This window comes from Schistocerca americana, chromosome 3 (genome assembly GCF_021461395.2).
Source record: "Schistocerca americana isolate TAMUIC-IGC-003095 chromosome 3, iqSchAmer2.1, whole genome shotgun sequence".
In the NCBI taxonomy this organism is placed as follows: Eukaryota; Metazoa; Arthropoda; class Insecta; order Orthoptera; family Acrididae; genus Schistocerca; species Schistocerca americana.
Genome location: NC_060121.1, coordinates 192,442,074 through 192,457,871, shown reverse-complemented (window position 1 = coordinate 192,457,871; position 15,798 = coordinate 192,442,074). Strand labels below are relative to the sequence as shown.

At 40.0% G+C, this 15,798-nt stretch overlaps 1 protein-coding gene across 2 annotated transcripts in view; it reads left to right on the top strand.

The window, feature by feature from the left end:
* The window catches only part of LOC124605442, a 50,820-nt gene extending 36,065 nt beyond the window's left edge, over window positions 1–14,755 (top strand). Inside the window, exons 4-5 of one of the 2 annotated variants that reach the window (XM_047137118.1) lie at window positions 198–444; window positions 13,159–14,755. In XM_047137118.1, the coding sequence (XP_046993074.1) occupies window positions 198–444; window positions 13,159–13,196 (285 nt within the window). In that variant the 3' untranslated portion in view covers window positions 13,197–14,755. Of the gene's footprint in view, window positions 1–194; window positions 445–13,158 lie in introns of both variants that reach the window. The other variant, XM_047137116.1, reaches the window with a different exon arrangement.
* The last annotated feature ends 1,043 nt before the right edge of the window (window positions 14,756–15,798 follow it).

Below are 15,798 nucleotides of genomic sequence, written 5' to 3'. Positions count from 1 at the left end.
TGTCTTTGTGTGGAGTGAATATATAGTGTAAGTTTTTAAAGTAATAAATTGTATGTAGGTGGTGCTCACCATATTATAAACATTTAATGACTAACATGATCAGCACTGACTTAGCCATGTGATTATGGTGTTCTTGAAATTTTAATTTGCAAAACTAATCTGTTTGTAATGAAGACTTCCACATGATGCTGTAGCAGGCGGCTGCACCAGATGAAGCCACGGTTGTAGCACCAGCTACAAGGGAGGTTGTCAGAGCCAGACACAGACCCCTCTCAGCAGACAGGACGCGTCACATCCGCAGCCAGTGGCTGTCACAGTCTACCAACCAATCCACATCCAGTAGTAGACTAAGTGTATTGGGATGCAGCAATGGCAGGTTTCACCTTCAGTGGAACATCCAGGAAGCCACGAATCCTAATGACTGGATTGCCTTGTGCTGTGTTGGTGAGTGATTTTTCACTATACCAACATTAATTTTTCTGTTCTTAAAAAGTACTGTATTTGTTTTGTTTGTAAAGTATTTTCTTTCATTTTTGCACAGTTTCTGATTAGTTCACTATTAAGTGCATGTAACTTTGAAGAAAATTTTGTAAATTTGTAGTATTGTACATTACTTCGTTTTTATATTACTTTTTTGTGTTTACACTGTTAGTGAAACTAATTTACAACTAAGTGCCATATATTTATATGGAGCCTAAGTACCATAAAACTGAGAAGTAAGAAATTAGCATTTGGATTGGATAAAAACTATGGATCAAAATACAGCAAAGTTACTTTTCTAGTCAGAACAGGGGCTGTGTGAACTATTATTGTCATATCCATTTACCATATCTTCAGAATATTTCAGCAAAATAATTGGATGTATTTATTGAAATAAGCACATGATTAGCTAAGTTTGAACTGTAAGTTAAATTTTCTGAGATCGCAATCACCCTGTATAAAGCTTTCCTTCTTAGTAATTTTTCATTGAGCGTTCATCAAGATTAAGTGTGATTACATAAAAATATTGTATCAAATTTATCCGAGACAGAACATTGTTAGCAGTGTACTGCATGAATTCTCATAAGATATTACTTTCAATTTTAATGGAAATTTTGGGCCTATTGGGATGGCCCATGCTGAAAATCATCATCTACTTTAATGAATTTTAATTTGATCGAGATCCTCCATTGTATACAACTTTCTCTTCTATTTATATGTGTATATACAACCATGGCTATTGGTACTCACCCTCCAGTGTGCATCTTTTCCTTAATTTTGTTTCCTTACCTTTGGAGTTTTCACACTTTATAAAGTATTTAAACAATAATTCCATCTTCACCAAAATAAATTAGTTAGGATATCGCTGGATATTTTTTTCTGAATAAAGAATTGTTACATTCAGTAATCTTCAGGTTTGTTTTACTGTACAAATATAACTACACAGATTTTATACAGTTTTTGAGTGATTTTTGCAAGTCAGAGTTGTAGCTCAGATTCAAAACATCAGATCAAACTCAACATTAAAGTAACAGTACAACATTATAAAATTATGTCCTTGAAGTGCATCGTTTTCTCAAATGCAGTATTTGAAGGGCTGTGTGCTGTGGTGGACTATGGCGTGAAGTATGATTGAACACTTGCTACTGTCACGTAGTGGCCTCTGCCACCTGCTGATTCCTGCAACCTGGTTTACCCCCGGGTTGCTCAATCAGTATTAGAATAACTATATAATATTTGAAACTTCCTGGCAGATTGAAACTGTGTGTCTGATCGAGACTCAAACTCGGGACCTTTGCCTTTCGCACACCCCGTTGCAGAGGGAAAAGCTCATTCTGGATACATCTGCTAGGCTGTGGCTAAGCCATGTCTCTTCTATATCCTTTCTTTTGGGAGTGCTAGTTCTGTAAAGTTCACAGGAGAGCTTCTGTAAAGTTTGGAAGTTAGGAGACAAGATACTGGCAGAAGTAAAGCGGTGAGGACGGGGCGTGAGTCGTGCTTGGTACCTCAGATGGTAGAGCACTTGCCCACGAAAGGCAAAGGTCCCGAGTTCGAGTCTCGGTCCGGCACACAGTTTTAATGTGCCAGGAAGTTTCATATCAACACACACTCCGTTGCAAAGTGAAAATTTCATTCTAGATATATAATTTGTAGTAGGCTTATTATAATAAAGGCAATGGCTTCTTCAATTATTTTAGGTGTAGGGATGTTGTGGTCACACATAAGAAAATCAGTCGGTTTGTGACAGCAAACCCACATTTCCAGAAATTTACTTTTGTTTAAGTTTAGATGATATTTTGTAATTTTCAGGAAGACTAGGACTCCCTTTCATCTCCTATTATCGTGATTTACATTTTATCAAACAGTGGAAAATCCAGGATGGAATAACAAAAATATGGAAAAGATAAATTGCTACTCACCATATTGAGGAGGTGTTGAATGACAGACAGGCACAATGAAAAAAGGCTGCTAGATATTTTTACCTGTTGGACTAGATCATATATCAAAGTTAGAACACACACACACACACACACACACACACACACACACACACACACACATATTCAGACATGCAAAACTATCCCACGCATGACCACTGTCGTTTCCAGATACTAAGGCCCAATAGTGACTGTGTCTGAGGTGAGCAGCAGCCTTTGCTGAGGTGGATGCTGGGGCTATAGAAGAGGATTAGATTAGATTAGATTCAGTTTTGATTCTGTAGACCCAAAATTGAGGGGATTCTCACTTGTGTGGAACAAGTCAGAAAGTTTAACATGGAAAACGTAAAACATTGGAATATAATAATCACTACCCTGACCATTTGTCTGGAGATTGTCAAAATAGGCGAATACATTACAGTAAACTGAAACTGCTAATATTTACAGAATTAGTACACCATCAGAATGAAACTTAGTTATGCACTTTTAATACATTTATCATATACAAAATACCTAATCTTGACTGTTGTGACCAAGTGCTGTCAGAACTGAAATCTAACAGACATTTTTACTTAAGCTGATCTAACAGTCTCTGTTAAGAGATTCATCTGTAGAGTAGAAGGAATTGCCTATCATAAAGACTTTCAAACTCTTTTTAAATTGTGTTTTATCTGAAACCAAGTTTTTAATGGTTGCTGACAGTTTATTGAAAATGTGTGTTCCTGAATATTGGACCCCTTTTTGGACCGAGGTAAGTGATTTTAGGTCTTTATGTGAATTATTCTTATTCCTAGTATTGATTTTATGTATTGAACTATTGCCTGAAAGTAGAAATATACTACTTGCAACAGATTTCATTAAGGAATAAATATACTGAGCATTGGTTAGATTCCTTGGATTGGTTTCTACATGATGTTCTTGAATTTACACCACAAATTAGTCTTATTACACGCTTTTGCACACTAAGAACTTTTGCTCAGTTTGACAAGTTACCCGAAAATATGATCCTGTATGACACGTAGAATGAAAGTAAGCAAAGTATGCAAGTTTTTTTTTTTATATTTATATTTCCTACATCCGACATCATTCTCACTGCAAATACAGATTTGTGGTATGCCCTTCCCAACTGAAATTATCTTCGAGTTGGAATCCCAGAAATTTAACACTATCAACCTCTTCGATCTGCATGTCTTCATATGTTATACACATGCTGGGAGAAAATTTTGTACAGGTTCTGAAGTGCATACAGTGAGTCTTTTCAAAGTTAAATGACTGTGAATTAGCTTTAAACCACTTAATGTCAGTGAAAATTGCACTAGCAGACATTACTAGCAGACATTTCTAAATCTTTACCTGGCTTGCAACTTATTGCAGTGTTTGTAACATCTGCAAACAAAACAAACTTAGCATCTGGTGATGTAAGAGACGAGAGGTTGTTAATGCACACAAGAAAAAACAATGGACCCAATATGGAACATTGAGGAACACCACATGTAATTAATTCCCAATCAGATGAAGACCAATTGCATACTGCACGAGTAATTCATGATGACAACTTTTGTTTCCTGTTAGGTAAGACTCGAACCATTTCACAGTGCTGTCGGTGACACCATAATATTCTAATTTACTTAAGAGAATATTGTGATTCGTACAGTCAGACGCTTCTGACAGCTCACAGAAAATGCCAGTAATCCCTAACTTGTTGTCTAATGAATTAAATACGTTTTCACTATTCATGTAAATAGCTTTCTCTATATCAGAACCATTATGGAACCCAAACTGTGACTTGGACAATATGTTATTTGCAGTCAGATGCTTAAGGAGATGCTTGAACACAACCTTTTCAAATTTTTTTTGGAAAAACCGGCGAAAGTGAAATTGGTTGATAGTTTCAAGGTATCTCTTTATCTTTCTTATTGTAAAGAGGCTTAAGTTCAGCATATTTTAGCCAATCTGGAAATTTTCCGCTGATGATTACACAAATAACTTAAGAGGTGCGCCACCACATCTCTGCTTACTCCCATAGGCAGCACTAGCATGTTATCTCATGTCTCTGTGCTTTCACTCCCCCTCCCTGCCCCAGGTCACTTCTGTATCCCCAATACTCACCACAGCAAATATGTGTTGCTCACCACAGACACTTCACAGTCAGGGCTTCCCCAGAGACAACAGTGTCCATGTGTGCATGAGCTATGCATGTGTGAATATGTGTCTGTTTGGTTTTGCCAACTTCCAATGAAGGCCATTCAACACCACCTCTATACGGGAATAGCACCCTATCCTTCTCTTGTTGTTGATTTAGGTTTTATATACACTCCTGGAAATGGAAAAAAGAACACATTGACACCGGTGTGTCAGACCCACTATACTTGCTCCGGACACTGCGAGAGGGCTGTACAAGCAATGATCACACGCACGGCACAGCGGACACACCAGGAACCGCGGTGTTGGCCGTCGAATGGCGCTAGCTGCGCAGCATTTGTGCACCGCCGCCGTCAGTGTCAGCCAGTTTGCCGTGGCATACGGAGCTCCATCGCAGTCTTTAACACTGGTAGCATGCCGCGACAGCGTGGACGTGAACCGTATGTGCAGTTGACGGACTTTGAGCGAGGGCATATAGTGGGCATGCGGGAGGCCGGGTGGACGTACCGCCGAATTGCTCAACACGTGGGGCGTGAGGTCTCCACAGTACATCGATGTTGTCGCCAGTGGTCGGCGGAAGGTGCACGTGCCCGTCGACCTGGGACCGGACCGCTGCGACGCACGGATGCACGCCAAGACCGTAGGATCCTACGCAGTGCCGTAGGGGACCGCACCGCCACTTCCAAGCAAATTAGGGACACTGTTGCTCCTGGGGTATCGGCGAGGACCATTCACAACCGTCTCCATGAAGCTGGGCTACTGTCCCGCACACCGTTAGGCCGTCTTCCGCTCACGCCCCAACATCGTGCAGCCCGCCTCCAGTGGTGTCGCGACAGGCGTGAATGGAGGGACGATTGGAGACGTGTCGTCTTCAGCGATGAGAGTCGCTTCTGCCTTGGTGCCAATGATGGTCGTATGCGTGTTTGGCGTCGTGCAGGTGAGCGCCACAATCAGGACTGCATACGACCGAGGCACACAGGGCCAACACCCGGCATCATGGTGTGGGGAGCGATCTCCTACACTGGCCGTACACCACTGGTGATCATCGAGGGGACACTGAATAGTGCACGGTACATCCAAACCGTCATCGAACCCATCGTTCTACCATTCCTAGACCGGCAAGGGAACTTGCTGTTCCAACAGGACAATGCACGTCCGCATGTATCCCGTGCCACCCAACGTGCTCTAGAAGGTGTAAGTCAACTACCCAGGCCAGCAAGATCTCCGGATCTGTCCCCCATTGAGCATGTTTGGGACTGGATGAAGCGTCGTCTCACGCGGTCTGCACGTCCAGCACGAACGCTGGTCCAACTGAGGCGCCAGATGGAAATGGCATGGCAAGCCGTTCCACAGGACTACATCCAGCATCTCTACGATCGTCTCCATGGGAGAATAGCAGCCTGCATTGCTGCGAAAGGTGGATATACACTGTACTAGTGCCGACATTGTGCATGCTCTGTTGCCTGTGTCTATGTGCCTGTGGTTTTGTCAGTGTGATCATGTAATGTATCTGACCCCAGGAATGTGTCAATAAAGTTTCCCCTTCCTGGGACAATGAATTCACGGTGTTCTTATTTCAATTTCCAGGAGTGTAGTTTGTATAAACTACTTCAGGCAAATGCTGGGATGGTTGCCCCGATATGTCGAATGGCATTTCTTTTGGAATGACCACAGTGGAGTAGCACTGTTTCTCCTAAGGACCCCCACCACTGGTATAGCATGAAACTCTGAACTTCTTTTTGTCATCTTTTAGTGCAGTTGGAAGTGCTACATGGACTTATTGTCATACTGTAATAGAATAAATGTGTCTGGGAAGAGAAAATAATTTTGAAATTTGTGATACATATTTCGTTTATACATTGGAAGGAAGCATAAAATTATGTGCTGAATTCATTGCACCTAAAAAATAATGTGCTTGGCATAACAGTATTAAACATTGTTGACAGCTCCAAATTATTTGGCAGGTGTACACAGTATCTATTTTCTTTCCCACTGTTCCTATGTGATATGTCTAAGCATTTACAGTCATCCATATTTTTTCCATCTATTTACAGTACAAAATTGTATGGTGCAGGTATGTAGGCATGGTGTATGTGTTGCTACTTTTTGGGACATTTGAACCTGAAGTTTTTCAGTCTGTCAGTCTGCAACATATTTTATATTTTTAGAACATATAAAAATGTTCTCGTGGTAGTGCAACTGATTTAAATGAATGTGTCAGAATGGTTTCACCATTAAAAATCCCTTAAACCTATTACTTGCCATGAAGACCAAAATTGACAAATTGGCAATCTCTTTGTCTTTGAGAATTGTCATCTAGCAACATTCTGTTTTCAGGAAGTGAGAAGGGAAAAGTTTCCAATACGAGAATTTATGGAGAATTCTTCTCACATGCTCCCAAGTTTATATTTTTGTCACAGTATTATTAACATACAGAGTTAACATTTTAATCTGGTAAGTGTATAATAATTTCATTATTGCCTAAATGTTTATAATTCTGCCATTATATGTTACAGAGGTCCTCATCTCTAAAGACCCTGATGTTGGTAGCACATTTCAATCAAACTTCCTTTCCTTCTCCTATAACAGATGTGCAAGTAAAATCAGTTGACATTTATGAAGTTCTCTGTAACCACATAACAAAATGCTTAAACCCAGCCCTTATTTCGGGAACAAAGGCTGTATTCAATGTCTAGTGCTCCACAGTTTCTTGCAATTTCAGTTTAGAACAAGAATATTGCCCCATTCCAAGGCTTCAGCTTCCAATGCTTTGCCTATTAAGTCAGATACACACTAGAGTGAAGAGGATGCAACTGGGCTATTAACAAAGAGACCATCATAAGTAGCAGTGTTATTATGATACAATATAGCTATTAAACATAAAGAATAATTCAAAGAACAACACATATCACCAGACAATTGTTCAATGTGAGAATTCCTTCTTCAATATTGTACAAGTAAATTACAAGGGGCATTCAAAAAGAAATGAGCTGGAGGCATAATTACAGAAACCAGTACCTGTTAGAAGTATTAACCCTGGCTGTTGAGACATTTGTCCCACTATGACACAAGGTGGTGAATGGCTGTCTCATAAATTTCTCGGGGCTTCAATGTTAACCAGTTCCACACATACAGCTGGACGTCGTCGTCCGAGGTGCCTTTTTAAGGGGACCAAAAATGGCATCATCACAGGGGAGAGGTCCAGACTGTATGAAGGGTGGCCGAGAACCTCCCATTTGAATTTCTGCAGGAGTGCTGTGACTGTGTTGGCCATATGAGGCTTTGCATTGTCATGGAGCAGAATGACCCCACGGATGAGATTGCCTGGTCATTCTAATTTGATCGCTTGGTGAAGGGTGGTTGAGGTTTGCGGGTTAACGTTGCGGACTCACTGTTGTCCCGTGCTGCAGGAATTGAATCAGAATGGGGCCATCTTTGTCAAAGAAGAATGTCAGCATAACCTTTCCTGCACTCGTGGGTTTCCTTGGCTGTTTTTGTTGGTGGTGCCCCTGGATGCTTCCACTGGAGACTTTGTCATTTTGATTTTGGTTTGAAGTGATGACACCATTACTCATCTCCAGCCACCACTCGTGCCAGGAACACATTCCCTTCCCAAGCATAGCGCTGCAGATGAGCAAGACAGTGAGCCATTCAACATACTTCCTGGTGTGGTTGAAGACTGGGGCACCCATGGGTCATACACTTTGTGCACATGCAGTTGTTCCTTCATGATGGTGTAAACACTTCCGACAATCAATCCAACCACGGCAGCTATGGCTTTCACTGTCAGTCGGTGGTCCTGGGTAATGAGTGCGTCCACCAGCTGGACAATGTCTTCGGTAATGCAGTGTGGTGCTCCAAACCAAGCACCATCAGCTAATGACACCCATCCTTCCCTGAAGTGCTTGTGTCACACCTTGACCCTTGCAAGGGACATGCAGTGTTTACTGTACACTTGTGACATTTGTCAACGAATGGCTGTTCCTCCTCCTCCTTCTGCTGCCAGAAAACAAACACTGCCTCTTTGCTTGTCTTTTGATGCCTCCATGTCACTGTTTGCAATGCGACTGACAATGTTGGGTGATTGATACATGCTGCTGCTAGCTCTGTATAGGCAAGTGACATGCACGCATGGCCTGTAACAACAGGCTGTGAACTTCCACGCTCTGGTTGGAGCCACACCTCATTACACACGCCACGATTTTACTCTCCTGTCACCAGTTTGTGCATTTCAGACTCGGGCTTGTTTCTTTTTGAACACCCCTTATGTATGGAACTGTTACACCTCATTTCTCCTTCATCACTCACTAAACATCTCAGCACAATTGTAATCAATTTTAATATAGTTCATCCTGAGACACACTAGGAAAGTAATTTACGCTGTAGCAAATCAGAATGGAATTGCCAACAGAAAAAAGTCATTTCCATTCTGATAGGTTTTTCAGTTATTTTTCTACAGACTAAATTCATTTAGTGGCATAAAATATAAGAACACCAATGTTATTTGGAATTTTCCTGTCTGTAAAGGTATGAAAATTATCATTTTTCCAATTTAGATGAGAAATGGTGATTAGATAAATATGAAAACATATGTGAACAGAATATATTATTGTTTTACGGGTCAAGGTTTTGGTTCTTTTTATGGTGAATCTGTAGATGATGACTGGCACAGTGAGCAAAACTGACAGACTGTCTCACAGAACTAATTTTCTTCATTGGTTTGCTGATTGGTTTTACATTATATTTCAATAAAATACATGTGATTCTATCTGTTGTTCAAAGATTATAATGAGAAGCCCTGCCTGATTTTGAATTTTGACACAACTGCCATTGCTTGTGTAATAATCTGGCACAGACTGCCCATCTTCAATGTATCCTATTCATATTCAGGCTTGCATATAAATGTAGCTATCCGAGAGTGTTTATTGTACCTGTTCTGGTAGGGTTGGTGGTCAAAGTAAATCAGCTATTTGTATAGTGGGGAGCTTAGAACATCAAAAAAGCTCATAAAACTTCATCCATTTTCATCACAAAATGCATACATGGGAGGATAGCATAGGGTGACTCAGGAATTCCTAAACAGTAATTCATGATGATGAATATATCTTCAGCATTCTTGCACAAAACTTAAGGATTCCCTCGGTGACAAATGCTGTGCCAATTGCACGGGAAAATGGTGATCATCAAACTTCCTGTGGCCACTCTGTTGCTCTTGAAACTTACCCTCCCACATAAAGCAGCTAATTATTAGACAGTGCAGGAACAGCCTTTTTAGACCAAGAAGATACTGTGGATTAGAGGGTGACCAGATGCCCTTCCTGTCACCACCCCTTTACCCCACGGGGTGGAATTTGTGTGACCCAACTCTCTCTCTGTGTGTGTGTGTGTGTGTGTGTGTGTGTGTGTGTGTGTGTGTGTGTGTGTGTGTGTGTGTTTGCAAACCTTGTAACTGATTTGTAATGTGGGTACCAGCCCAGTATTCACATAGACATGAAAAACTGCCTAAAACCACACCCAAGCTGGCTGGCACACCAGCTCTCATCATTAATCCACTGGGCAGATTCAGTCTGGGGCTGACGCACCTGCTTGAAACCCAGAAGCAGTGTGGTAACATACATGACTTTCTAGATGGATAACTTCATTACATTTCTTGTGAATGATAAAAGTACGTAGAGGATAGCCATTGTGAAACTTCCTGGCAGATTAAAACTGTGTGCCCGACCAAGACTCGAACTCGGGACCATTGCCTTTCGCGGGCAAGTGCTCTGCCAACTGAGCTACCGAAGCACGACTCACGCCCGGTACCCACAGCTTTACTACTGCCAGTACCTCGTCTCCTACCTTCCAAACATTACAGAAGCTCTCCTGCGAACCTTGCAGAACTAACACTCCTGAAAGAAAGGATATTGCGGAGACACGGCTTAGCCACAGCTTGGGGGATGTTTCCAGAATGAGATTTTCACTCTGCAGCAGAGTGTGCACTGATATGAAACTTCCTGGCAGATTAAAATTGTGTGCCCGACGAAGACTCGAACTCGGGACCATAGCCTTTCGCAGGCAAGTGCTCTACCAACTGAGCAATGGTCCCGAGTTCGAGTCTCGGTCGGGCACACAGTTTTAATCCGCCAGGAAGTTTCATATCAGCGCACACTCCGCTGCAGAGAGAAAATCTCATTCTGGAAACATCCCCCAGGCTGTGGCTAAGCCATGTCTCCGCAATATCCTTTCTTTCAGGAGTGCTAGTTCTGCAAGGTTCGCAGGAGAGCTTCTGTAAAGTTTGGAAGGTAGGAGACGAGGTACTGGCAGAAGTAAAGCTGTGGGTACCGGGCGTGAGTCGTGCTTCGGTAGCTCAGTTGGTAGAGCACTTGCCCGCGAAAGGCAATGGTCCCGAGTTCGAGTCTCGGTCGGGCACACAGTTTTAATCTGCCAGGAAGTTTCATATCACCACACACTCCGCTGTGAAAATCTCATTCTGGATAGCCATTGTAATTGTGCACACTTTTTAGCTGCTTACATTTTTCAGCGTATTGTACCTAATCCCTAATGTAAGAAGCAAAATTGCCGAGGTTCATTCCAATGTGGCTAAATACTTCACCAAATTTTATTTCACTATGTTCACAACATATCTTGTTGTCACATCACAGTAGTGTGTGTAGCTGAGGTGGGTGTGCATATGCACATTTTTCATGGAAGACATTTTGACCAACATGTTTCTTTCTCATGAATTGTGCAGCATCAGAATTGTGTTTATATTATGTCAGTGTATGCATGAAGTTGTCAGTCTTCTATTCTTAATATTTACAACATATTATAATACTTGTAACATCATTGTCTATAAGTAAGTGGGTTTCTCTGTGGTAAAGAAATGTGTCATGAGGCAAGCTGAATATATTTGCCCAGGTACAAAAATTTATTTGAAAGTGAGCACCCGCCGAGGGCACAGGCCAACAGTGTTAATAAATATGTGGAAGTCAGAGAAAATTGTATCTTTATGATTATTTGCCATTTCAAAAAGTTTTGAAAAGTTTCAGGCTAACTTCGCACCCGAAACAGTTGGCAGCAAATGGAATACAAAAGCAACAATACATACATTACTACACAAGCAAGATGACTAAAAACTGCACAATAAAGATTTTCTTTAGTTCGTGTTATGGAAGAGTTCTATAGCTGTCAACAGTGTTTTATTTCTGAAAGAATGAGCCATTGTTCAACAGCATACTTATAGTGGAAGTTTGGCACAAATTATTTCTACTGTTTTATGTTGGGTAGCAGACATTATTCTGCGAAAACAGCAACAACAACAACAACAACAATAATAATAATAATAATAATAATAATTACAAAATAGTTTGTAGCACTGTGTAAGTACAAATGTGCAAATAAGAGAGATCAAATTAACCATAAAGATTTAAATTCTGTAGCCAGAGAAATGCTCACTAGGTTTGAACAAACCGTCTATCTTTCATGTGTTTATATGACAAGTTCATAACATTCACAAAGTGTATCACAGTAGTTTGATTCATATTTACACTTTGTCTGTAGGCTAGGAATAACAAATGACTACCACCATCCTGAACTAAATTATTGTGGCTTCAATTTGCTTTCCTTTACACTGAAAGAATTATTCTTTTATCTAATGTAAAAACAAATTTCTCACTCTTTTCTGGCATAATACAAAGGCTGTTCTGGATGGTGCAAAGCCCCTCAGACAGAAGACTCAAAATTGACCAATTTATGATGGTTGCAGATGAATAAATAACTGGGAACGATACATTATTGTTGTATAATTTTGATCAGTATTTTATTTCTATTGGACACGGGTTATCTGCAACTGTTACTAATACTTTGAAGAAATCACAGTAGCAGTATCATAAATATATTTCTCATCATCTCGAGGTGAAAAGTATATTTGTACATATGATCAAGAAAGCCAACCACACGCCTGTAGCTGACTGATGTGTAGCACATAGACACATGTAACAGAAAACAGTGAACACTAGCTCTTGAGCTTTCTGTCCCTTCTTCTGGTAGAAAGTACACACAACTACGTAGATAGCCAAATACACATTACCGCCGCAACACCCACCACGTCTAACAGGTTAACCACTAAGCACTGCGAGAACTAAACAATTAATCATTTTCTAGCACACTGTTTTATTGCTTTAGTATACGTATTAGGGAGGAGTGTAATTTGAACCATCACATAGTCATTCAGGTTTGAGTTTCTGTGGTTCCTTACATCACTTCATGTGACAGGTGCATTATTTCTTCCAACCAGGCTACTGCCATTTCTATCCCTAACCCTCATTCAACCTTTAGTGAGAGTCTCACCCCTAATGAATTTATTCTCACTGGGTCGTTAAGCTGTAGCTAATAAGTGCCACAAGAGTTGGTAGATGCTGTTACCTTTCTGTTTTGAAATATTGTTAGCATTTAAGAGAAGAAAAAGTATCAGTCGTGGGAGTTCACTGACCAAACATGTAAGGCTAATTTAATAGAAACACACACACACACACACACACACACACACACACACACACACACACACCTGATTGTATCTTGAATAATTTCTTTCTTGTTTTGCAACATGCCTGTGTAGGTACTGAGAAGAGTGTAAGCACAAATGGTTGTCGCTGAGGCTGCAGAAAAGAAGCTGAGCAGAATTTGGAGTTGAGAAGAGACAGCTGACTTGTGAGAAGGTTTGAACGTGAATCAACTTATGGGAAACTAGGAAGACATATTAAAATGAAAATTATAGCTGTTGAACTTGAAGATGTACTCAGCAGTACAAGTGATCATGACCATTGAAATGTGTGTAAAGGATGTAAGATTGAGCTAAGGGAAAAGTTAGTTATAGCATCAGAGAAACGAACTCCTGTGGAATGAGTGTTTCTCTGTAGATGCAGGTAATAGCAATGGGGAAAAAGTCACGAGATGATTAATTTAATGCGTTGTACATGGAATAGTGTAAGAAATCATTACATTGGGAACATCATCTAAAATTTGGCCAGGAATCTAACAAAATAATATGAAAACTCTGATATAAGCACCTCTACTTTGGAGCCTGTTTTCTGATTCATCTCTAATGCATTTACATCTCCTCTGGGCATGTCTTAGCCATCAGTATGTATGTGATAGTTGAGATGACGTCTTGAATCTTACAAGACTTTCAGCTAAGACAAAGTTGTCAGTGCTTGTTTAGTTGATGCATCCTTGATCATTGTCATAAATCTACTAGCTAGTTACTGTACCTAGTGTCAAGACAGAATAGAGTTTCTGAGCAAACACTATCTACTAAATGCAATAGCGAGATGTAAAGTAAACTTCAGGTAAATTAAACTTATTGACAGGAGGTTATGTTTATTGTCTAAGAAAAACACTGGTACTTCAATGTGACTGCTGAACTTTGTATGTATCAGGTGAACACAGTGTCAATGAAAACAGTATGTCAGACACTACTTAAACATAACATGCATGAGAGATATTTTCATTCTGGTTGGTGCAACTGTTACACAGTATGTATGTAATGACATCTTCCCATATAACTGTAAGGTATATTGTGTCCAGTTAATTTCACAATTGATTTCGGCCTTTGTGCCATCTCTGATGGTTTCAAAGCACCTTAGAACATATCATAACCTAAAATCAAATCATAATGCACCAGAAACTGGTCACCATCAAAGTTCATGGCCGTATACATGTTCATCATGTGTTCTGTTGATGATTTTTGCCAGAGGGGATTGCAAGAAGATAAATTTTTCACTCATGTAGGTTTTTGGATGAGAATAATAATGAAGTCACATCGTAGCCTCCACAATCAACAGGCTTGAATGTTATGGAGCCACTTGGTCTCAGTTGTAAAACAACTAAGAGCCAGTTGTCTTCTGTCACAATCTGTCTAGGAGCTGAAACAGTTTCTTTGCACGTAATGGTAGAAAACATTATTGATTACTGTTAGGGTTTCCATACATCAGTATCCGGTGCTCAGAATGTGTTAGAAGCCAGCATGGTGTACAGAGTTATTTTGTCCAACTCTTGTATCTGTTGAGGTGTGCAGTAAAAGGCATAATGAGGGACATTCAGAACAACAAGACTAATTGGTACTTGTAAACATATGTGTGTGAAGTATTTCACACAGAGCTTTGCTTGTTTTTACATTTTGTTTTGTGCAGTGTATTGATGTTTCAAACTGCAGTTGCCATGAAGTTTAGTGATAAATAAAAACTATATTTAGTAGCAAATATAATATTATTGATTTAGAATGTATTTCTGCCATCGCATCTAAGACTACAAAATGGCTTTGCTATGCTGTTACTTTAACAGAAAAGGTCAGTAATGAGGTAGTAATTTTACTGAAGCACATATCAATGTTTTCGTTACCACTTCTGTTGATAGTCTTGGTCATAGTTAATCTTCACTCCTCTCAAATACATAATATTATCCACATTTTTATATAACTGAATATTTTTCACTGCTTGGTGATATTAAGTTTTTGGAGTCTGATTTACTTCATGCATCTTCAATTTTTAGATAACAGGTGATTAAGGTTCATTGGAATTTTTGCGCCATTTTAGAAATGCACATACAACTATTTTGAATGACAGGACGAAACACACTTTTGTGTATGGTGGAAAATTTGACCACAGTCCCAAACCACATATTCCATTATAAGTGAGGCCCATTAACAGCAATGGTTTCATAAAATGGTAAAAGCTGTTGTGCAGCTATTTAGTTTTTAATCTTATGTGCAGGATATGAATAATGATAAACAAATTGACAGACTGGAAGTAGATTCTGTTGTTTAATGGCCATTAACAATAAAGTCGTTAGATACAGAGCACTCCCACAGATTGGGGGGAAATGTGGCAGAAAATTGGATGTGTACTTCAATCAAATGCTAGGATGATTCCTTATTAACTGATGGAGGGAAACAATGAAAACCTAAATATGGATAGGCAGATAGGGATTTGAACAGCCACCCTCCCAAATGCAAGTTGGTTGATTTTGAAAGTGAGTCAACTGAACCTACCAATATTGGACAACGGCTTTGTACCATTACATAATGGTGATGTGCTGTACATATGCAGACAAAAAGAGAACAGAAAACTGACATTATTTCTGTTTTATTTCCATAAATTTTCGGAATCTAGCTTTTGGCAAGAAGCTGATTTGTAGCGTACTCAAGGTCTAGGTTAGGTTGGAAGGTGACAGTTTGATTGTGATTTGATGAAGCCAACAA